The 22,595-nt window shown below is 36.9% G+C and overlaps 3 protein-coding genes across 6 annotated transcripts; all 3 read left to right on the top strand.

Annotated features, from left to right (window-relative positions):
• LOC18780398 (protein STRUBBELIG-RECEPTOR FAMILY 3) lies at nucleotides 10-6,229 on the top strand. Its single transcript, XM_007213291.2, has 16 exons — nucleotides 10-537; nucleotides 764-893; nucleotides 971-1,042; nucleotides 1,525-1,590; nucleotides 1,694-1,765; nucleotides 1,870-1,941; nucleotides 2,022-2,093; nucleotides 2,228-2,293; nucleotides 2,424-2,489; nucleotides 3,160-3,524; nucleotides 3,605-4,005; nucleotides 4,265-4,536; nucleotides 4,769-4,898; nucleotides 5,068-5,204; nucleotides 5,328-5,484; nucleotides 5,752-6,229. Exons 1-16 carry the CDS (start codon nucleotides 438-440, stop codon nucleotides 5,812-5,814), a joined length of 2,241 nt encoding a protein of 746 aa, XP_007213353.2. The 5' UTR covers nucleotides 10-437; the 3' UTR covers nucleotides 5,815-6,229.
• On the top strand, nucleotides 7,818-15,874 carry LOC18778846 (katanin p80 WD40 repeat-containing subunit B1 homolog). Of its 3 annotated transcripts, XM_020561754.1 has the most exons (19): nucleotides 7,818-7,835; nucleotides 7,977-8,145; nucleotides 8,683-8,813; nucleotides 9,054-9,171; nucleotides 9,498-9,724; nucleotides 9,810-9,912; nucleotides 10,290-10,360; nucleotides 10,695-10,769; nucleotides 10,846-10,989; nucleotides 11,117-11,294; nucleotides 11,888-12,394; nucleotides 13,074-13,130; nucleotides 13,221-13,543; nucleotides 13,776-13,904; nucleotides 14,289-14,363; nucleotides 14,488-14,600; nucleotides 15,060-15,176; nucleotides 15,257-15,325; nucleotides 15,430-15,874. In XM_020561754.1, the coding sequence occupies exons 2-19, from the start codon at nucleotides 8,121-8,123 to the stop codon at nucleotides 15,488-15,490; spliced, it is 2,523 nt and encodes an 840-aa protein (XP_020417343.1). In that variant the 5' UTR covers nucleotides 7,818-7,835; nucleotides 7,977-8,120; the 3' UTR covers nucleotides 15,491-15,874. The 3 variants fall into 3 exon arrangements, with proteins under 3 accessions (XP_020417343.1, XP_020417344.1, XP_007213652.1); XM_020561755.1 differs by having other exon boundaries at nucleotides 7,818-8,145; nucleotides 13,227-13,543; XM_007213590.2 differs by having other exon boundaries at nucleotides 7,819-8,145; nucleotides 13,779-13,904.
• On the top strand, nucleotides 16,066-19,795 carry LOC18778731. Of its 2 annotated transcripts, none has more exons than XM_020561756.1 (5): nucleotides 16,066-16,913; nucleotides 17,515-17,564; nucleotides 17,771-17,848; nucleotides 18,114-18,735; nucleotides 19,050-19,795. In XM_020561756.1, exons 1-5 carry the CDS (start codon nucleotides 16,761-16,763, stop codon nucleotides 19,584-19,586), a joined length of 1,440 nt encoding a protein of 479 aa, XP_020417345.1. In that variant the 5' UTR covers nucleotides 16,066-16,760; the 3' UTR covers nucleotides 19,587-19,795. The 2 variants fall into 2 exon arrangements, with proteins under 2 accessions (XP_020417345.1, XP_007212081.1); XM_007212019.2 differs by having other exon boundaries at nucleotides 16,070-16,913; nucleotides 19,047-19,795.

The following is a 22,595-nucleotide window of genomic DNA, read 5'->3' as shown; positions in this document are numbered from 1 at the left end:
GCATCTCTTTCAAAAAAATACAAGTATATAGAGCAGCAGGTACAGAGCACTTCCTGCTTTTCTCCAAAAGACAGTGCAACTGTTCAAGTCCGAATTTTTTTCTTCAGCTGCTACTTTCTTTTTCTATCAAAGCCCATCAAAGACTTGATTTTTTATTATTTATTTTCCATTTTCAGTCTCAGAAATCTTAGACATAATTGCCCGCGTTGTTTTTGCTAACCACAATTTTTAGCTGAACCCAGTTCATCTCGCACCTTCAAGCTTCATATAGTTCGTTATACACAGCCATGGCGTTTTGGAAGCTTTGAACTTTTTAGCTGGGTTTAGAACTCTTTGTGGTTTTTTATTGAGGTTTTTCATGTTCAAGGGTTTTGCTACTTCTTTTGGTGGGAAAATAAAATAACGACAAAAAAGTTGGTTTCTTGACGCAGCCTGGAATGGGTTGTGTGAGGTGGGAGGTACACATGCAGTTCTTCATTGGGTTGATGCTGATTCTCATTGTGCCATTTTCTGTTGCATTGACTGACCCAATTGATGGTAAGTACAGCATTCAAATTGTCTAAGCTATTTATATGCCCTGATAGTCCTCTGTTTGATTCCTGGGAAAACTTGAGGCAAGTTAGAAGCAAAAGTTGCTAGCGACTGGCTTTCGAATCTGTCAAAAAATTTCAATCCTTTACTCTTATAATCTGCTGTTTTGCTGTTTATGATTTTTGAAGTCTTGAGCTTTTTCTTATGGTTATCGTGCGCGTTTGTCTTTCAGTTGCGGCAATAAATGGCTTATACGTTGCTCTAGGCTATCCTCCTCTTCAAGGGTGGCTTCTTGTTGGAGGAGACCCATGTGGTGATCACTGGCAAGGGGTTGAATGCGTCTTCTCAAACGTAACAGGACTGTATGTTGATTTGCTCTTTTGTAAATAGCACAATCGAATCTTTAAAGCAGTATTTTCTGAGCTAGTTGGATTAACAGAAAGCTTAATGGAGCTAAACTGGGAGGACAGCTGGGTGATAGCTTGGGACTCTTCGGGTCAGTTATAGAAATGTGAGTCTCCTTTTCTATTGAAGTGTTGGTCTTGTGCTTCCAGTTATAATATAGCTAAGGTTCACATCATTCAGATTAACTTCTTAAGCTATTTTCTGAATCTGCCCCTTCATAATGGTTTGAAACCTGACTTCCATTTACCTTCTGGGTCACCATTTGTATGTTTTTTTTTAAAAAAAAAAAAGAAAAAAGAAAGAAGCTAATTTGGTGTTGCATGTCCACACATCGATTTATAAACTAAAATACTGTAAAACTTGTAATACAAACAAATTGTATTTTTCCAAAAGAAAGTGTACCTTTACAACTATTTGCTTGAAGTGATTCTGGTGTGTAAGTGAATAAATAATCGGTTTAATCCAATCATTCTGCATTTTCTGGATTTCAGCATCTGAATAGTCTACCCCCTGAGTGGAATTGCCTGCTTACGTTCTTTGAATTTATACACATAATCTTATGAAGCTTTGTTATATTTTATGGACCAGAGATTTGAGCAACAACCATATTGGAGGGAGTATTCCATCACCTTTGCCCCCGACTGTCAGGAACGTGTATGTCTGGACCCCAATCAGTTTTGACTATTGTTTAACAGTCAGTATATCCTTTTTTGCACAGCTCCTAACAAGATTATATGTTTTACTTCCCCTTCTTTAGTTCTCTATCAAATAATCTGTTCACTGGAAGCATCCCAGGTGGTTTGTCATCTTTAGCTCAGTTGTTGCAACTGTAAGATTTCATACAACCATTGCTTTTCTTGGTGTTGTATTGGTAATTACTTAGTTTGTTGTCATTTTCATTTCAATATGATTCCATTTCTATGTTCCTGTCAGGTCATTAGACAATAACCATCTCAGCGGCGAAATGCCAGATGCCTTTCAACTGCTTACTGGTTTGAACAGATTGTATGGGTTTTTAATTGATTCGGTTAGTGTTCCTTTGTTTTACAGTTCCTCGTTTCGGTCATAATGATATCATGGTGCAGGGATCTGTCTGGTAATAATTTAAGTGGTCAACTGTGCCCCTCATTGGGTAATTTGTCATCTCTTTCTACATTGTGAGTTTCCCTGACAAACTTGAGTTTTTTGGAACTAGTGGTGCCTGATAAGTTACTGTCTGCATAAGATATATCATCAGCTATTTACTATCCATGCCTAATCTTTGCTAACTGTAAATATTTCTTAAATGCAGGAACTTGCAGAACAATCGCCTGGTTGGAACCCTTAATGTGTTACAGGATCTTCCCCTACAGGATCTGTAAGTTCTGACATCCTTTATAGCTTAAATTGGTCTCCTGGCTTTTTCTTTGCATGTTTGCTTGAGAGATGATTCCATTTTAGTTCAGAAGCTCTCTTCAGCAACTCAAAATTGTTATTTTCTGATGTAGGAACATTGAAAACAATTTATTCTCAGGGCCAATACCTGCAAAGTTGCTTAGTATTCCAAATTTCAGGTAAACCCGAGGAAAACTCTCTTCTTGCTAGTTTTTTTATACACATACACGCTCACACTCACACAAATATTCATGTTGGAGTTATTGTTAGGCATAAACCTTTCCGTAACATGAATTATGCTAACATTGAAACTTGTGCCACTAATATGCTTCCTTAGTTTCTCCTAGTTAATTTCTTTTTTTACTGAGATTATGTCATTTTATAGACAAACCTATGATATTCTTTTAAATAATTTGGGCAGAAAATAAAACATAAACTTCGGGATTGAAGCATCACACCGTAAATGAAATAATGAAGTTATTCCCGTTTTATGCATTGAACTGGATTGTGCCATGTAAACGTTATGATAGTAAAAAGCTGAAAACACATTATTTAAGAGTAGAAATTGGACATCACTCCATTTACCGTCCAGGGAATTTTTTTTTATATACAAAAAGTAAGTTGCCTTTAGACCTCTAGAATACAGTTACTCAGAAAATGGTTTTATCATTGTAGAATGGTGTCACTGTATTATTTTGGCAAGATTATATCGCTATCACTTTCTGTCAGTATATTCATGTTGTTTGGGTTGTTCTTCATTCCTATGGCAATCTACCCCAGAAATTTTACTGTATGTAGTCTTGTTTAAACCTCTTTCTCCTTTTACTAATGGTGACATCTGCTGTGCAGAAAAGATGGAAATCCTTTCAATACTACCATTATTCCATCACCTCCGGCACCAGCACCTTCGTTCTTAGCCAGGGCACCTTCTTCTTATGAACAACCTTGGAAACAGGCTAATGGACCTTCTTCGCCAGTAACACTAAATTCTGCTACACCTAGGAAATTTTTGACAGCTAAGACGGTCACTGGGATTGCTGTTGGAGGAATTTTAGTACTTATTGTATTCATTTTGTGTCTTCTAGTGAGATGTTTCAAAGGAAGGAGAGAAAAGAAGAAAGCAAAGCAGCATGAGCTTAATACATATAAGATCCCTAGAGAGAGTACTAAACACAGTGAATCATCACTTCCGGAAGGTGTTCCAATGGAGAAAGGTAACTTTATTTCTATCATTTTACTCAAACATCTAAGTTCTGCTTTTACGTAAAGGTACCTTTTTGAACTTCTTTAACAGTCCCAAAAGAGGCAGTTATGAAACCACTGGATGGATATGGAGTGGACAGCAACAGAATGGTTGTAATTCCAAAGCCGCAAAAGGAAAACAAGATAGATGTGCAAAGTATTGCTGAAAGTTCAATGCATAAGAAGGATCATGTGGTTGACATGACAGACATGGATGCAGAATTTTTGCCACCACCCCCTCCCCCGTTTTTCCTTGCTAAGGGTACCACAAATCCTGTTGGGCCTACTAGAGTAACTACAAGCAGGTGTCCCATGAAGAGTCCAAACCCAAGCTCTGTAAAAGTTTTTACTGTTGCATCACTTCAGCAGTATACCAATAGCTTCTCTGAAGAAAATTTTATTGGAGCAGGCATGCTTGGCAGTGTTTACAGGGCTAAGCTTCCTGATCAAAAGGTATGATTCTTTTGTTTTTTTGTTGACTGCGGGGACTACCGTCGCACCATTTGGTCGTTTGGCTTGTTTTTCCTTCTACATTATACCTTCCGTTTGTTATTTTTGGATGTGGTGTTGTTTCTTCGTTCCGTAGTTAAGTATTTAAGGGTTTCTTTTGGGGTTGGGATGATACTGCTTGTTTCTTGCAAGCTTCGGTTCGCTTCCTCATTTCTTTTGTCTGCCCTGATATCTAATCTTCCACTTCTTGATTCCTTTGTAGGTTTTGGCAGTCAAGAAACTGGACAATACAGCTTGTAGGCAGCAGAGTGATGAGGAATTTATTGATCTAGTGTATAATATCTGTACAACTAGGCATGCTAATATTGTCGAACTAGTGGGTTACTGTGCTGAGCATGGTCAATGGCTACTTGTGTACGAGTATTGCAGAAATGGGACTCTCCATGATGCACTGCATACTGATGATGAAATCCATCAGAAACTTTCATGGAGTGTGCGCATCCGCATTGCACTTGGAGCTGCAAGAGCTCTTGAGTAAGTAGAACAATGACTCAAAAACCAAGACCTTCCTTTATGGAATTCATTAACTGGTTATTAGAAATTCTTAATGTCTCTGTTGTTTCCCCTTTATTGGTGGCTCAGGGCATCCCCTATAAGGACCCGTAATTTATTCATTTTTGACTTGTGCACTTGGGCAAAGAGGTGGCCCTCCACCCATTTCATTAATCATTTGTAACTGAGTTTCTTTCTTTCACTTGTGGTAAAGGTATTTGCACGAGGTCTGTCAGCCACCCATTGTGCACCATAATTTCAAGTCTGCCAATCTCCTCCTCGATGAAAAACTTGAAGTACACGTCTCAGACTGTGGTTTAGCTCCTCTGATAATGTCTCCCTCTGTAAGTCTCATAACTTTTAGGTTGAAACCTCGCAATTATACTTGTAAGTAATAAACTGACTTGTTGGGTGAAGCCAACTCACTGTTGGAAATAACAGAGTTTGTGCAATTTAAGCTATAAAGTTGTTTTAAGGATATAATTTGTTGCTGATTTGTTCGTGCACTCTCAGATGTCTGGGCACCTCCTCACTGCTTATGGTTCTGCTGCCCCAGAGTTTGATTCCGGAAGTTATACTCATCAAAGTGATGTCTACAGCTTTGGAGTTGTAATGCTAGAGCTCCTTACAGGGCGGAAGTCCTATGACAGGTTTGCAATAATATTTAGGCTAATATGCTTGTGTGTTTCTTGCATTTTTCACTGCTAAAAGTTCTCAACTCAAATGTATTACCTATCATGCAAGATTATGTATTCTTGTTATTAAATTTCTAGGTCGCGGCCTCGTGGGGAGCAATATTTGGTTAGATGGGCAGTTCCTAAGCTTCATGACATTGATGCATTATCAAGGATGGTTGATCCCTCTCTAAATGGAGCATTTACTATGAAGTCTCTGTCACGTTTTGCTGATATTATTTCCTCTTGCGTACAGGTGAGTTTCTGCATTCCTTTACCTCTCACAAATTATTTGTTCAAGGCTCTTGCTAGCTGATGCATAATGAATATAAAACTTAGAAATTCTACAATTGAATAAATATATGGAGAAGTTTTATGTGTTTTAAGTTCAGAATTACATCTTCATGTCTCAAAGAAAGCATGTGATTTTCATAAAACAACACTTGAATGCATAAATATTTTTGAAGGACTGTTTAGTGTTTAGCTAGAACAAGAAGTCACCTTTTATCCAATCTTTTTGCAGCGGGAGCCAGAGTTTCGACCACCAATTTCTGAAATTGTCCAGGAACTCTTACAAATGGTTTAGTCAGAGCCTCCACCTCTCCGGCAATGAACATAATGAGGAACAAATCTTAACTGGGAAACATGTCTTTCCCAACCGAGATGGTTAGGTTGCAGAAGTTGCAAGTTGGGGGTCTGACAGGGACTTTCCGGAGGAGTGTTTTCAGGGCAAAGCAACATCCTCAAGACCTCGTTTAACATAATTTAATGTGCAAATGTTCAGACAATTTTTGTGTGTGATTATTGTTTACCAATGTAATTATTTGTCTAATAGAAGTGAGACCTTTGTTTTGTGGTTATTTTTTACTCACTAGGAGAGGAGGTGCATGTGGTCTTTCTCCTTCACAATTTCACAAACATGTTAATAGTTGTGGTCGTTAGTGGTGTGTTTTGTCTTGGCTAGTGTTGTTATTTTTGTGGTCAATATATAGTTTTCTATATATTCTCAAGAATACAAATTGATAGGCAAAGAAAGATCCAAGTGGGACAGAAAGTCAAAAATTCTTTGAGATTTATGGCAAAATGGGTGCTATCCATGATGCTTGTGGGGATGTCGGATGACTCACTGTCCCATTGGCAGTCAAATATTTTTTTAACAAAAAACTATATCAGTTCAAAGACAGAGGGCTGTGCTTCACACGTTGAAGCACTCCTTGAATGCAACATATGCTGTCTCTTAATATGATTCATTACTATATGTATATCCATTTTGTTGCCAATATGAATTTGAGATTAGTTTGGTTATGCAAAATATTGGTAGAGAAAAGGACTGATTAAAGAAAAAACCAAACTTTAACTGTAATTCGTTCTGACATTATTTCTTGGACTTTTGTAAAAAACTGAGCTTTCACTTTTTTTTTTTGGTTAAACAGAAGTTTAGGGGGAGATTGGTTACACTCACCACCAGTGGTAGGCAGGGCATATCCACAATCTCGAGCCGGAAAGATTTACGTGTGGCACTTAACTGTCAGTTGCCATCAATATAGATTTATGTAGGAAATTACAGATCACGCACCAATGAGGATTACTAACAACGAAACTCGAACATTGATAGTAGGGCTACACAAAGTGCAAGTATCATACCTTTTACTTTCAGTCTTTAGACTTATGTCCAGTTGGTGGTTTAAACATTTGAAGGAGAGGCTTCTGATTCTGAAACTGCAGTTGGTATATTAATAAATAATATGCGTTTTGCAGCAAACCAGGAATTGATGGTTTCATCTGATTAGTTTGTGGTTGGTTGCTTCTAAATGAATTTATTTGGTCCGTGAAGTTTTCTGACAATCATTCTACCAAAACAAGACTTAACTTTTTTCTTTTCTTCTGGAAATGGGTCCAATCCATGGTAGTTGAAAGTTAGAAGAATGAGTGAAAATGAAAACATTAATTCTTGTCGTGAAAAGCAAATTTTGATAATCACATGCACTGTGTATTGTGTTTGTGTAATGAATTGGTTTTGGCCACAAACTTCCAAATCTCATGCCAATCATTTATTTATTTGTAAATAAAATTATAATTACAATTAACTGATAATGTAAGTAACATGTCTTTATCGAATAATTTCTATTTAACACAATTAATTAACCCTCAAGAACAAATAAAAGAAGAAGAAGAAACTGCTTTTTAAGGAATCTGTTAGTTGTCAATTAGGCAAGTCTACTATCCTAACTAATGTTGGACAAAAGTCATTTTCCCACCTCCAAATAAAATTTGATCTAATTAGTATTTTAATTATCCAGTCACTCACAGACAATAAAAAATAATTAAAATTAAATATATATTCCCAACGTGCAGTGCAGACTTAAAAAATAAATTACATGAATGAAAGCAATAAAAAAATTAGAAAATCCAAACCACCCAAATTGAACACGTAGAACACCAAACGGATCGGGGGGACCAGCGCGTCACAAAATAACCGATCAGGGGCTTAGAAGTAGTTTCACCGCTCGCACGGTTAAAAACGAAGGGTATTTTGGTCAATCAAAACAGAAGCAGCGAGCGGAGAGAAGAAGTAGAGAACTTGGGGCTCGCTCTCTGACAGTCAAGGTCCTCAGATTCTTCAAAAGCAAAGAGTTCCTTTGGTTTTCTTCATCTTATTTTTCACTGTTGAATCTGAATATCGACTTCGTCTGTTAGATTTTCCATTGGAATCCAATTCCTATATTTCTCAGTGGATTTCCATTTCAGCTGAAATTTTTGAGAAAGGAAAGAAAAGCTGCTTCAGCTCAAAGCTCTAGTTCTGATCAAGCTGAAGTTACCGATATCAAGTTGAAGTTTTCCGTTTCCAGACGTCGTTTTTGCTCCGGATTCAGCTTTTCCGACTAGCTCAGAATGGCTAAGCGCGCATATAAGCTGCGTATCCTTTTCTAAATGTTTGATTTTCTTGAGATGCTTAGCTGGAATTGAACTCTGTTTTTTACAATCTTGATCTAATTATAATGTGGTATCTTTTTAACGTGCAGTGGCTAAGCTCAACTTGAAAGTAGAGAGATTTGGATTTTTCTTTTCTCTTTTTTTTTGGTTGGAAATTGAGGAATTTCATGCTCTGCTTGGTAGCTCAGAAAATGTAGGAAAATGAGCAAATTTATAAAGATTTTACGTTTCGTGAAATGGGGCTGTCACTCTGTTAATTCAGTTATGCTTTCCCATTATGATAATAATAAGGTAAGATTTCAATAAAAGTACTCAACTTGGGTTATAAATTTTTAGTTTAGGATTTGCATTTAATCTCGCCTAGTTGTTTAATTTTGGATTTTTTTTTAAATGGCAAAACGAGGGATGGAGAGGAGCATAAGAGCAGATTTATTTGGTAACCTGTTGTGCATTGTGTTTGGCATTTTTGTGATTATGTATTTTTCTCAAAGGAATGTTTTCTTGACTTAATGGAATATAGAGGAATTTGTGGCTCATTCAGACAATATTAATTGTCTAAATATTGGGAAAAAGGCGTGTCGACTTTTTGTTACCGGCGGTGATGATCACATTGTCAATCTTTGGACAATTGGCAAACCCACTTCTTTAATGGTACTGGTCTTCCTGTTTTGATATTCAGTGTTGCACTTTCAACACAATATGGAAAGTTTGTAATTGTTTTCTACTTCTGGATTTTTCTTTGACGTGCATTGAGTTGTTGTAGGAAGTTCTCTAATTTTGATAATCGAGTACATAACATTTTATTAATTCTATGGTTTCATGGTTTCACGTTTGTTTTGGTTGTTGGAAACCATGGCTTACGCTCCTATTCGTTTTGGGGTAAATATGCAGAGTCTTGCCAGTCATACGAGTCCGGTTGAATCGGTAGCTTTTAATTCGGCAGAAGTTTTGGTACTTGCTGGAGCCTCTTCTGGTGTGACAAAAATATGGGATCTTGAGGAAACAAAGAGTAAGTTGGCTGCTTAATCTATTTATTGTTGCTGGTCAAACATGACTCTTCCTTTTAAGAACTGTTACATGCTCCGATTCTGCGAGGCAACAGATGCATGGCGGAAGTGATACCTTGTTAGACTTAACATGAGATAATGTGATATAATTTAAGGGATCATGGCACGTACTTGATAGGCTTAGCCTGCTATGAGAACCTATGAGTACATCTCTTGTGTCCAAGTCTTAACCTGTTGTTGATTGTCGCCTGCAGACTAGTAGCCTTGACAGTAAGAGTAATATTTTCAGTAAACTTCTAATGTGTTTGTTATTGTTATTGAAGTGTAGTGGTTCGCACACTTAGTGGACATAGATCCAGCTGTACTGCTGTTGAATTTCATCCATTTGGTGAGTTCTTTGCTTCTGGTTCCACGGACACTAATCTAAAGATATGGGATATTAGAAAGAAGGGATGCATCCACACGTACAAAGGTCATACTCAAGGCATCAGTACAATTAAGTTCACGCCCGATGGTCGCTGGGTAGTTTCTGGTGGGTTTGACAATGTAGTAAAGGTAACAAACTAATAAATGATCACACATTTAATGGGTGACTTCCAGCAAACTATCTTTTCCATGACCCTCCTGTTATTTTATGTAGGTATGGGATCTAACAGCTGGGAAGCTCTTGCATGATTTTAAATTCCATGAAGGACATATTCGATCCATAGGTTTTCATCCCCTTGAGTTTCTCTTGGCCACAGGTGAGTGAGAGTTGTATTGGCATGTCTTAGATATAAGTTGGCTCTGCATGTGACTGAGAAATTTCCAGAGATATAAATTGGATAGCATTTGTGTCCAACTTGTTCAAGCAACTCTTACATCTCGCTGAGGATTTTAATGAATCTTAAAATTGCATATGGAAATCAGTTTCTTGCTCTGGTATCTTTTTATCTTTTCTATTTTTGAGCCATGCTTAACACAACTATTCTATAACCTATGCAAAGGTTGCAGCCTTATTAATGATTTGTAAGCTTCTAAGCATGCAGTTTGTCCCTTAATATTTTCTGATCCGCCTCTTAATCTCAGCATTCTCATCATTGTGTTTATGTATTAGCCTAATCTACAAAATATATTCCAGGTTCAGCAGACAGAACTGTAAAATTCTGGGATTTGGAAACTTTTGAACTGATTGGATCTACCAGACCTGAGGTATTGAGTTTATGTTCTGGAACTAAAAGTTTATGGTGAATATTGAAGGTTTTTATTTTATTTCTGTTGTGTTTTCCTTTAATAAAGCCGGAATGTGGTTGCTAGAAAAAAAAATATATCTAAGGGGAATTAAATCTGTTGAAACAATTTATTTGTTTATCTTGCAGATGAAGCCTGCTATGTTGCCCTTTCTTCTTTTCTAACTTTTCTCATCACTCTCTCTCTCTCTCTCTCTCATATGGATAAATAACTCATTGTATGCTCCTTTAGTCCTTTCTTCTTGTAATTCGATTTTCATCCTGCTCCTCTGACAGAATCTTTTCTGTCTTTCCAGCCTACAGGAGTACGCACAATTGCTTTTCATCCTGATGGGAGGACCCTGTTTTCTGGATTGGATGACAGTTTGAAGGTTTTGTTTTGTTTCTTTCAGTACTCTATGGGATTGTATCTGAAACGAATCAGAAACTTAAGATCTCTATTTGTAGGTTCATTCATGGGAACCTGTAATATGTCACGATTCTGTTGATATGGGATGGTCAAGACTTGGTGACTTATGCATTCATGATGGGAAACTATTGGGCTGCTCATACTATCAAAATTCTGTTGGAGTTTGGGTAGCAGATGTATCGGTAGTCACCTGACCTTAAATCTTTTTTCCTGGTTACTCCATTTTACGTTGTTTTGAAGCTCGAAATGTTGTCATTAAGCCTGAAACCTGTGAGTTGTAATAGTACCATTACGCTCTTTCTGTCTCAGCTTATTGAGCCATATGCAGCTGGTTCTACACCTGTGCAAAATGACGGTACAGCTCAGAAACCTTATGTTAAACTTCAGGAAACCGCAGGGAAGGTAGAGAGCGGTATAAGGAGACCAGGCTTGCGGTGTATGTCTCCTGATTATGACACAAAGGACATAAAAAACATATACATTGATTGTAAGCTTTCTCCTTTCATGTTGATTTTTTAAATTGTTTTATTTAAATTTGGGTGCTATGTTTCCATCCTTATTTTTTTCATAATGCTTATGATATGGCTTGCACTTTGGACATAGATTAGTCCCCCGTGTCAGATTTTGGTTGTTTACTTTTTAGTTCTAGATTTATTCATCTTAGTTTTCCATGAGAATCCTGTTTTGGCAATTATCTTAGATGCGTGTACAAACTGAATTTATTCACATTATCGTTACCTTGATTAAATTGAAAACCTTTTATTACTCGTATTCATTGAGGATTGGCCTGGTTTTGCTTAAACCACATCGAGACCAGAGATGAGTAGTTTGTGATCCTGATCAGTTAGCTTGTGAAAACCATTTTGGTTTCTGGTCTTTGTAGATAGAGATGATCCTCTCCATTCATGATATAAAAATGTGGAGGTCGTGGGCATGAACCCACGAGGGAATCTAGATTTTCCCAATGTCAGAGAAACATATGTTTAGATTTTTCAGATTGTAACTTTTTGTGTGCATTTATGTTTCTTCTGACTACAATTTTTCCTTACTCTTATTTTCTGTTTTATGTTCACTATAAAGCTAGTGGAGGAAAGCCAGTTACCTCACAGAGAATGGTTTCTCCAAGAGTTGTACCCTCGTTGGATTCAAAGGAAGCCACTGCTGCAAAGCAGAGCCCTTCAGTAGGGTTGCATCCAAAATCTAACGAGCAAGTAGTCAATAAATCCCTGGTTGTGACTAATATTGTACCTCGGAGCAGTCCTGATGGAAAGGATACGGCTAACTCTGGAAGGGAAGCTGTTGCTTTTTCAAGGACCAGACGTGGTATGTTGCTCAAACCAGCTCATGCACGAAGAGCATCAAATAGCAAAATTGACTTCGAGGAGCTGCCACCGGATGTTGAATCTGGAAAACTTTGCAATATGATGAGTAAATTAGATAGTGCAATGGATCTTAACTGTCAAACCAAAACTGTATCAGAAGATAGGGCTAGAGAGTCGTGCGAGGAAAATCATTCTGAGATCAAGGGTGTAGAAGAGAAGTTTGAAAAAGTTATATCGCTGAAGAAGACCTCTAATCAGGAATCCAGTAAGTTTTTGCTCTTATATAGCCATCTATTTATAACTCTAAATTATATATTTTAATTGGTTCTTGTTCTTTCTTTTCTTTTCTTTTTATAAATTTGACCTATGTTATCCTTGATTTCTCTTGAATGAGAACCTGTTCATTATTCCTTTTTGCTTATCAAACCTTAATTCACCTCTGTGTTTGCTTACTCAAGCTATTGTGTCCTTAACTAAATGCTGTTCTCCTGACAGCATTTAGTTAAAGCATTGGCCAACGAAACTAGCAACACTGTGCTATTCCCTTCACGGGATCCATAATTGGTCTTATTAATCATAAATGTTTTAACTACTGAGATTTTATGCGAGTATCAGACATGTAACGATCTTCATTAGGAGTTTATGTTTATTGCTAACATCAAAGCTGTTAGTACAACTTCTGAGAAAGTTTATGAGGGCGTTTCTCTATTCTTTACTGCACTCTGCTGCAACCCATACTAGAAGAAATAGATAAATTGATAAAACAAGGAAATGTAATATAAGGAATCTTAATTGTGTTTCTGAAATTGCTTCTCTCTCCAAAATTTCTCATTTTGTATAATGTTAAGTGTATTTATATTCATTGTTTAGTTGTTCTCTGTAATAATAATCTTTATTTTTTATGTTCTCTAGTTGGTACTTACTGATTTTCTATAATGTTTCAGTAAATGGATCCCTCAATTGCAGCAAGGAGGCAAACTCTGTTAAATTTGTGAATGGAGGTTTGCCATTGCTTACCTTCTTTGTGATTCTAAATCTAAATAACATATTAGTGGATGTCACTGTATTTCTTAAGATTCCGCTTTCGGCAGTTGCAGTTGTACCAGGAAGGACTCGCACCCTGGTTGAGAGATTTGAAAGGAGAGAGAGATTTGATCGTAATGAAGATCAAGCAACTCGCATATCTAGTCCTGTAATACCTGAAGACCAAGCAACTAGCAGAATTAGTCCTGTGACACCTGAAGATAAAGTAACTAGCACATCTGGTCCTATGATACCTGAAGTTGAAGCTAGTATCTCTAATCCTGTGATACCTGAAGTTGAGGCTAGTATCTCTAGTCCTGTGATTCCTGAAGTTGAAACTAGCATCTCTAGTCCTGTGATACCTGAAAGGGAAAAAACATCCACCAGGCTGGTAAATTTTCTCTGCCTCAAGAGAATGCTTTTCTAGTCTTACATTATGAAGAAAGTTACCATCTCTATTAGATTAGGCCTTAAGAGCAAGGGGTTTATTTGACATGCCAAAAAAGAAAAAAAAAGAGGGAATCTGGACAATTTGTCCACAGCCTTTGCCAATGTACATATCACTTATTCTATCAACCTGGAATGGAACATAAACATAATTTTTATTTGTTGTTTGTAACTAGCAGAAAGAAGGACCTCAAATTTCTGGGAGGCATATCGCCTCTACAAAGAATGGGGGTCCTAGTGAAGATTTGATGCAAACTCATGAAGTTTTTCTCAGTACCCTTCGTTCCCGCCTGACAAAATTGCAGGTAAATTAACTTTCTGTGCATGTTTGTTCCATGAAGTTTTTGCACATAATCTGTTGTCATTCTTCTGAAAATTAATTTTTATGTGACTGTGCAACCTAATACAGGTAACTTCATCGGACGCCTGATATTTTGTTCTCAGATTTGTTCCAATCTAGGATTCCGTGTTAATACACGATATTTATAACATCTGAATTGCTTCACCCAATGTAATTGAAAATCTGTTCTTATGATAATAGGTTGAAAAGGAAATTTATAGGTGCCACATTACATTAATTTAATTTCTTCATTTTCTGTTTGGGCCATATATGAATTGCCCCTTGAATATTTCTTTCAAGCACTGCTCCCTTGCTGGAAGTCATGACATACACTTCTGTGCAACTGCAGGTGGTGCGGCATTTTTGGGAACGGAATGATATTAAAGGTGCTATTGGTGCTATCAGGAAGCTGCCAGATCATTCTGTGGGTATTTGTTGGATGAGTTCATGTGTGTTGCATATACTATTTCCAGTGGTTCTAACAAGTAAGCCGCTGTTGCTCTCTGTGCATATTTGGGTTTTCTAAGAATGATCTTTTAATGGTGCAGGTACAAGCGGATGTTATTAGTGTTCTCCTAGAGAAAATGGATATCCTCACTTTAGATCTCTTTTCTCGTTTGCTTCCTGTGCTTCTGGGCCTACTTGATAGCAAGATTGAAAGGTAATTGTTTAATGAGTGAGGTTGTAAACAAATTCATGATCTTAGCAATGGATGATGTGAGTAGTTGGAATTTCAGTGGAACTGGTAAAATCATAGACGTGAATTACTAGCTACTATTAATAGTAGTGCCAACACATGAACAAATACTGTCCTTTGTGTTTTCAATAAGGACAGCTCACTTTCATTCGTATGGGAGCACAGTGTTGCTAGTTTAGCAAAAGGAACTTTTTGGTAGTTCTATTCTTTTAGATGATTCCTGGGGGAACTTTTTTGTTGATGATTTATAAACGTCATTGTGAAGTCTTCTTGAGCAATAAGAGTCTCTCGCACAGCTTAATTTATATTGTGTGCTTATATTCAGGGGTAAGGGTCTTTGTCCCAAATCCCCATGCCTGTAAGTATTCGTTGGAGTTGATTGCGGTCTTACAAAAATGTTTTGTATATGCTGCAAATGTACAGGCATGCAATTGTGTCGTTGGAGATGCTATTGAAGCTAGTGGCAGTCTTTGGCCCAGTGATACACTCGACCATTTCAGCACCTCCAGCTGTTGGTGTCAACCTTCAGGCAGAGCAAAGGTAATGTGTATTAAGAAATTTGCCTCACTCTCTTTTCATATGTTGCGAAAAAAATTCAATTTGAACATTTGAGTATACAGGCTCCAATGCTGCAACCAATGCTTTATCCAGCTGCAGAAGATCCAGAAAATTCTTCCGGTCTTTGTAAGGTTAGATGCGGACTCCGATGATCTAAGCCGCAATAATTTTTTTTGAAAGATGTCCTTGCTAATGCCATAAGGATTGGGCTTGATTTAATTTGTTTTGAATGTAGGAGGGGTGGTGTGCTGGCAAGATGTGCTCAGGAATTGAATCTAGTTCTTCAACAGTCATAAGAACAGATACTGTCTGCCAAAAGTGCAAAAGGATTGCTTTGGCTTGGCTGGCTCTCACAATTTTGTTTGACAAGTCCTCATGGGTTTTGGGGTTTAGTCAATATCGGAATAGAATACTAAAGCTCAAGAATTTTGCGAGGCAAAGCTTCAAAGGAAAATCTCTCGCTTCTAAGAGCTTGAAGACAGAAGTAGTCATCCCTACCGTTGGATCATTTTCAGGCATTGCATTGCATTGCGTGAGAATCGCCTGATTTTTTTGCTCTGTATGGTGGGGAGGGTTGCTGTTTGTAACTTCGATTCATTTTGTAACCTGTAATGCTATGCATGAACACTGCAATTTCTATCCCTCAATGATATATATAAATATACTTGTTCTTCAAACTAGAACTTCTTTTTCATCTATATTCCGTAGATTATCAACAACATTCATGAAAAAAGAAACTTATAAAGAGGGATGTGAAAGGGGTTAGTTTTAAAGATAGATAGAAGAGAGACAGAGAGTGACTTATGAAAATGACACACACAATTTTGAAGTATCATAAGGAAATTTTGTCCTATGTCGCTTCGTAACATAAGTACATGTAGAAAACAGAATTATAACGATGCTGAAGGCAATGCAGTGGTAGAGAGAGAGTAGAGAGAAACCCCTTTTATATTTGACCCACATGTAATGTGCTCTATTATTTCTGGTTATTTAATCTCCCATTGTTCTTTTCATTTTCTTCACATTTTTCATAGCCTCCATTTTAAGGTACCTTGTTTTTAGTTTGTTTAAGGCTTTTCTCCGTCAACCTCAATAGAAAATAGAATCCGTCAACACCTTGTCCCACGCATACTATAATTAAAAAACCCAAAGCAAAAAAACCTTCAACACCACCTAAACCTCCCAAAACCACCCTTCTCTCTCATCCATATCCGCTTTTCCATCTGCGAAAACTACCTTTCTTTAATACCAAAAAAAGAAAAAAAAAACCTACCTTTCATGTCAAGCCTACCCAACATCTCCAAGAGCCCGTTTTCCAATACCCAAAAGGTGGTCTTTTAATTCCTGTACGGACCATTCAATTGGGTTTCTTTCATTTTTCTTTATCATCTATTCTCTTTTTTTCATTCATGATCGGAAGGGGCGGTGGGTGGCTGGGTATGTACTGTTTGTGGAGCGGCGTACGCTAACGTGAGCCGGGGCCCGGGGGTGCGTAGAACAAGGAAAGAGAAAGAAGGTGGCGGTAGTGGTGGGTGATGATCAGGGGCGTACACGTGGAGGGTGAAGATGGGGGCGGAGGTAATAGGAGGTAGCAGGTGGGGCACATGGCTGGAGCTCCTATTGGCCGGGGCCATCCTAAGACACGGAACCCGAGACTGGAACCAGGTGGCCGCGGAGCTCCGAGCCAGAACCGCTTGTCCGTACACTTTCACGCCCGAGGTTTTTATTTTTTACTTCTTAATTATATATTTTTATTGCTAGTTTTTTTGTCTCCATTTTGAAGCAGTAAAACATTTTTACATTTCTTTGTATTGTTCATTTGATTTCTTGTTTTCCCTTCTTCGTTTACGAGGTCTTTTTTTTTTTTTTTTCTGGTCAAGGTCTACGAGGTCCGTTGCTTATCCGATGATTTTTTACTTTTTTAAGGATGCCTTTCGTTCATTGGGTGGGTCCCTTCGGGGGTGAATAAAAATTAATACGAGGTTATCAAAAGGAATAAAAATGAATAAGTTGTTGGGTTGCTTGCTTGGGCCTTGATTTAATTTTTTCCTTTCTGGATGAGTCCATAAAGTAGGTTGGTCAAAGAAGTACATATGCATGGCATTTTTTTGGTAATCTCAAAAAAAAAAAAAAAAAAAAAAAAAAGTGACTAATGCTAGACATGTTAAGCTCTACTTATTGCTTGAGCTAGACTTTCCTTGTATTATTTTTGGATGCAATGCAAATGTTCTGTGGAGATATATAATCTGGTTGATATTTTGTTCATGGCATTATTTGCTCATCCAGTATGATGAACATATCATCTATGTTTTGTTCCCAGGTGTGTAAAGCCAAATATAATGACTTACGAAAGCGATACTCTGGATGCAAGTAAGTTCTATGTGTAAAGTGCACATTTTTTGGTTTTGCATAAATATTTTAAAATTTGTATGCAAGTAAGTTCTAATTTCTGTTTTCATGGATTAGCTTCGACTTTTCTTAATAATGTATCTGTGTGGTGTCTGTGATCATGCACGCATGGAAGGAGTTATATGACTGTATGTGTTCATCTTTAAATCTTGTGTTTTTCTCCTTAGGGCTTGGTTTGAAGATCTACGAAAGAAACGGATGGAAGAGTTGAGACAAGCTCTCAAAAAATCTGAGGACTCAATAGGGTTAGTCATTTCCTTTCTTTTCAAGATGTTTATGTTTAGAAAATGATCAGAAATGCTTCGCATCTTCTAGATTTGTGTTTACACCAAACTGCTCCTAGAGAACTGACATAGTTCCCTTCAAGCACTTGGGCAATTTCCCATTGCATTTATCCTTTCGTATTCTACATGCCATCAAGACCTTGACTAGAAAACTTACAGTCTACAGAGTCCTCCATGTTGTCTCTTTGCCTTTCGGTTAAAGATTTATTCGTTGTGGCTGTTACAGATCTTTGGAATCAAAGCTTGAAACTCTCAAGGCGGAGAAAGGAGAAGATGGTTACAACAATTATGGCTCCACCCAGACAGAATCACCCGTTGCTTATCAAAAATCAGTGGGACATTACCCTTCTGCTAAAGAGGCATTTAAGGACGAGCCATCTGCTGGCAGTTTCACATGTGAAGCGTTGACAAGCTGCTCACCTGAATGCCAGATACCAGTTACAGAGTCAACTGAAGAAACAGAGACTAAAAGAGAAGCTTCACACTCTTCCGAGCATGAGAAAATCTCAAGCATGGAGAAGTTGGTAGGAACTTTGTATGTAGGAGTAGGACTAGGAGGGAATCTGAGAAAGAGACGGGGTAAGAGGAAGAGGAAGGATTGTACTAGTAGGGATGTTAAGGAAGCCAGCATTGGAGAAAGTCGCCTTTTGGATTCTCCTGATGCTGTAACTGCCTTGCGGTGTATAGAAAATTCAAACAGCGAATGTCGTGAGGAATTTGCCTCTTCTGGTGCGGGTGATTGTAATAGAAGTTCGACCAAGAATGAAACTGACCATCTGTGGAACGTTTTCAATTCATTTTTGGAGCATAAAAGTGCCTCTGTCTTTCGTCATCGACTTGATAGCCAGGTATGGAGTGTGTTTGATGCTTTACAACTATATCTTGTTCAATTGGTCTACTGAACTCACCACCTTGGTGAACTGATCATTGTGCTGTGCTGGTTTCTGCTTTTCAGCACGTATACCTTGAAAAATAGCTACCTCTTAAGCATGTTGTTTATGACTTAGAGATATCCATTACTGGTTTCATCAGATAGAAATTGTGGATTCCATCCACAATGAACAGACCTTTGGCATACTGTAACATAATGTATGAAACAAGCATTTGGCATAATGTATGAAGTAAACTTTCTCTAATTATCAACCGTATTTCATGACAGAAGAGACGAAGATATAAGAAATTGATCCATAGACACATGGATTTTGACACAATAAGATCGAGGATTTCCAACCACTCTGTGATGTCTGTTAAGGAACTCTTTCGAGATCTCTTGCTGCTTGCAAACAATGCCTTGGTGTTTTACTCCAAGAACACACGCGAATACGAATCTGCTTTGCTTCTCAGAGACCTCACCACCAAAACATTGCGGCAGCATCTCAAGGATTCTAGTGGCAAGGCTACCTCTGCCAACCTCTCCTCAAATGCATTAGTGTGTAATCCTCCCGGTAAACCCCGGAGTGCTCGCCCAGCTGGTAACAGAAGGTTGTCGGTAAAGGCTACCCATGCAGGAAATGCAGCTGCTAAGACTTCAAACAGAAGTAAGAAGCCAAGTCATGCTAATGCTGATTCCTCTCCTTCAGTTGAATCTTTTGCTGTGACGAAGAAAACCTCCGGGCACCCAAGAAAAGTTGGACGTAGAAGTGTTAGTCAACAAAATGTAACTCCCGTGAAGGGAAGGAAAAGAGGTCGGACAAAGTAGATGTAGCTGTAAATTGTTCGCATCCTTTTTTTCCATTTAAAGTCCAGGTTTAGCTTCAGGTTCTAGATTCAGAAAATCGGATGTAGAGTTTGTAGGATCTTGTGTACAAAAGTTTCTGGTTCCTTTTTCCCTGGTCCTGGTTCTCAGTATGACCAACATAACAAGATGTAGTTTTGTAAAGCATCAATCAAACACCTACGATTGTATAATTTCTGAAATGATCCATCTCAGAAATGGATGTTTATCAAACATTAACATACATAATGCTTGCTTCTTAAGATTTACTTTACCATAACTAGCAACCACTCAATCTCTCTAACCCACTTATCTTGTAATAAAGTAAGCGGCTTTTATCATTTCCCATTGATGATGTTACAGCAATCCTCCTTTTTTTCCTTTTTTTTCCAAACTCGATATCATGCTTAAAGCTACTGAATATGCCATAATTATAGCTGATTAGAAATATAACCGATAAAATTGACTGAAATTTGAGCATCATCTGAAAAATGGATTAAAAGTGCGATACAATATAATGTCAATTATGGACTGTTATATTTGTTTTAATCATTAGTTGTGCTTCATAACATTTACGTTACAAGCTATACCAACTGATTCATGAAATTTATCCAGTAACTATCATTCATGAAATTTAAATTATAAAGTTAATTAAAAATTTTAATAAGATATAGATTAACGACCATTCGAGACACATAAATATAAAATTCCATTGTAACTTTTAGCAAAATGTGACATACAACAAATGACACCAAACTGGTTCCTCCAATTGCATGATATAAGAAGAACAAATACACACACACACAGCCGTGAAGGTGGCCTTTCCAACAAAAGACCATTGATGTCACCCACCATATCCATATATTTCCAACCATGCATGATGCATGATGCATGCATCGATCTTTCATTGCATGGGTCATGGGTGCCACGTGCGGGACAAAAACCCAGGTCTACTGCACAGAAATCATAAATATTGACTCGTGCGTTTTGTTTTTTGATTGGGTCCATAATACACTTCATGTCATCTGCCATAAATTTGCAGCAAAGTTAGACGTAACGTAACTAGCACAACAAACTTCCCAATCCCAACTACTCCTCCAAGCCCAACTTCCCCAGTTGTTTTTTTATATAAATATTTTATTGATATTATATATCAGATTATTAATTACGTACCAAACACAAGAATAAACCAATGCATGTGATTTCTTTAATTAATGATGACAAAAACTCCTAACTTAATTTGTTTTGGTCAGTGCAACTAATTAGATAATGTATTTATTTATTCCATATTAACTCCAAAAGATCTTCATAAATAAATAAAATAAACTCCAATTCCAATAGATGCCTTCAAAGTCAAAAACAAATAAAACTTTATTTATTTTTCTTCGTTATTGTATATATATTTTTTATTCACCGCCGAGCCACATAAACAGATACATGTGTACATATTGTATTGTCTGCCAAAATACGTGTCATCTTCACGTCTTGCTTGGTCTTCATCGAACTTGAACTTTGAGTGATGTAACACTAATTTGCCATTTAATGTCTATTTTAATGTGTTTTAATACGTAATTTAATTCCCAACCTCCACTAAATAATGTTACTAATCTTATTATTTTATTATTATGCTAATTAACTCGAAGTGTATTGTATTAATACCAATGTCATTTTCTTCTGCGCATAAATAATATTGTTTTGGAACAAGAAAATGCCTTTTGGAAAGAGATGGCTGCAACACGTATCTATCGTCACATGATAGATGTGATGATGATAAACATAAAAACGACAGAATGCTTAGACTTGGGTAAGCTTTTGGATTATTTTTAAAATAAAGCTAATAAAATCTAGTGCTTATCATATTTTTCTTACTCTTCTTCTTTTTTTTTGGATTTTTCGTATTGTCACATATAATACATAAATTTACTATTTCCCACACATAATGAACTCACAATTATAAAAATATAAAAAATATAAATTAAGAAAATTAAACGAGCATCTCTATACCTTCTAAATTTCTAATAATAATTGACTTATTCTACACATTTTAGAAAAGACAAATGTTGAGAGGATAAAAGCTTAGCTAAATAGGTATAAAAACAGTGAGCTTATTATCCACCCATTGTCAAATAATTTTAAATTAAATGCTCACTTTCTAAAACCAACCAGTGAAACTAACCCTTACGGAAAGATAAAGGCAAACGACACGTAAAAGAAAAAGATTTTGGTAAGTAAGATGTGATCTCTCACCAAATTTTGAATAAAATAAAATAAAAAAATAAATTTTTTTAGAATCTTTCATATTAAGAGAGCCGATAATATATTAAATTCACACACACTATATATATGCTAGGATTCGAACCCCAAATATTGTCTAGAGGAGCAAATACTCTAAACCACTACGCTAATAAGTCATTTACAAATTAATAGATACTTAAAAACTGTTTTTTTGGGTCAAAAATAAATTTTTTTTATTAAAATAGAATAGCAAAAATCCACATCAAACTTTTATCTTTTTCCTTCATTCATTAGACAGGAAAAGTTAGAGTCAAACGATTATTTTAGGTGTGAGAAAAAATTGATTTACACATACTTTTTTTTAACCCTTGAAAGCATTACTTAATGTTTTTATCGCCCATTTAATATTTTCGAGAAAAATATTAGTAAATTAATCATACCGTGGTTGAAAAAGGTAGGTGCTAAGTGGAAATTGATATTTTATTTATTATAATCGAAAGTATTAATAATTAATTTGCTAGGGGGAGTTGATGAATGGTGGTTCACTAACTATTCAGCATTTGGAGTTGATATATACTTTGAGAATCGCACCTCGCATTTGTCGTCAAAGATTAGTTGGAATCCGGCTTTTAAGGGAGTACGTGGAAGAATCTGATTGGCCAAAGGTTTCCGACACTCAACAATCTTCAAACTCAAGAAGCAAAGGAAAGTGACCTTTGCCATAATGGGTCCATGCTTTCATGTATTTACAATACAAAA

Source organism: Prunus persica, chromosome G4, assembly GCF_000346465.2.
Source record: "Prunus persica cultivar Lovell chromosome G4, Prunus_persica_NCBIv2, whole genome shotgun sequence".
In the NCBI taxonomy this organism is placed as follows: domain Eukaryota; kingdom Viridiplantae; phylum Streptophyta; class Magnoliopsida; order Rosales; family Rosaceae; genus Prunus; species Prunus persica.
The sequence above is the reverse complement of the archived record's forward strand: the minus strand, read 5'-3'. Positions and strand labels throughout refer to the sequence as shown.

Excerpts from the sequence above, each read along its gene's own strand:
- LOC18778731 (XM_007212019.2), top strand. The coding sequence starts at position 16,761 with ATGGGGGCGGAGGTAATAGGAGGTAGCAGGTGGGGCACATGGCTGGAG. Across the intron at positions 16,914-17,514 it reads CGTACACTTTCACGCCCGAG|GTGTGTAAAGCCAAATATAA; the intron begins GTTTTTATTTTT and ends TTTTGTTCCCAG. Across the intron at positions 17,849-18,113 it reads AAATCTGAGGACTCAATAGG|ATCTTTGGAATCAAAGCTTG; the intron begins GTTAGTCATTTC and ends TGGCTGTTACAG.
- LOC18780398 (XM_007213291.2), top strand. The coding sequence starts at position 438 with ATGGGTTGTGTGAGGTGGGAGGTACACATGCAGTTCTTCATTGGGTTG. Across the intron at positions 3,525-3,604 it reads AGGTGTTCCAATGGAGAAAG|TCCCAAAAGAGGCAGTTATG; the intron begins GTAACTTTATTT and ends CTTCTTTAACAG. Across the intron at positions 4,899-5,067 it reads CTCTGATAATGTCTCCCTCT|ATGTCTGGGCACCTCCTCAC; the intron begins GTAAGTCTCATA and ends GTGCACTCTCAG.
- LOC18778846 (XM_020561754.1), top strand. The coding sequence starts at position 8,121 with ATGGCTAAGCGCGCATATAAGCTGC. Across the intron at positions 9,725-9,809 it reads GGTTTGACAATGTAGTAAAG|GTATGGGATCTAACAGCTGG; the intron begins GTAACAAACTAA and ends TATTTTATGTAG. Across the intron at positions 15,326-15,429 it reads ATTCTTCCGGTCTTTGTAAG|GAGGGGTGGTGTGCTGGCAA; the intron begins GTTAGATGCGGA and ends TTTTGAATGTAG.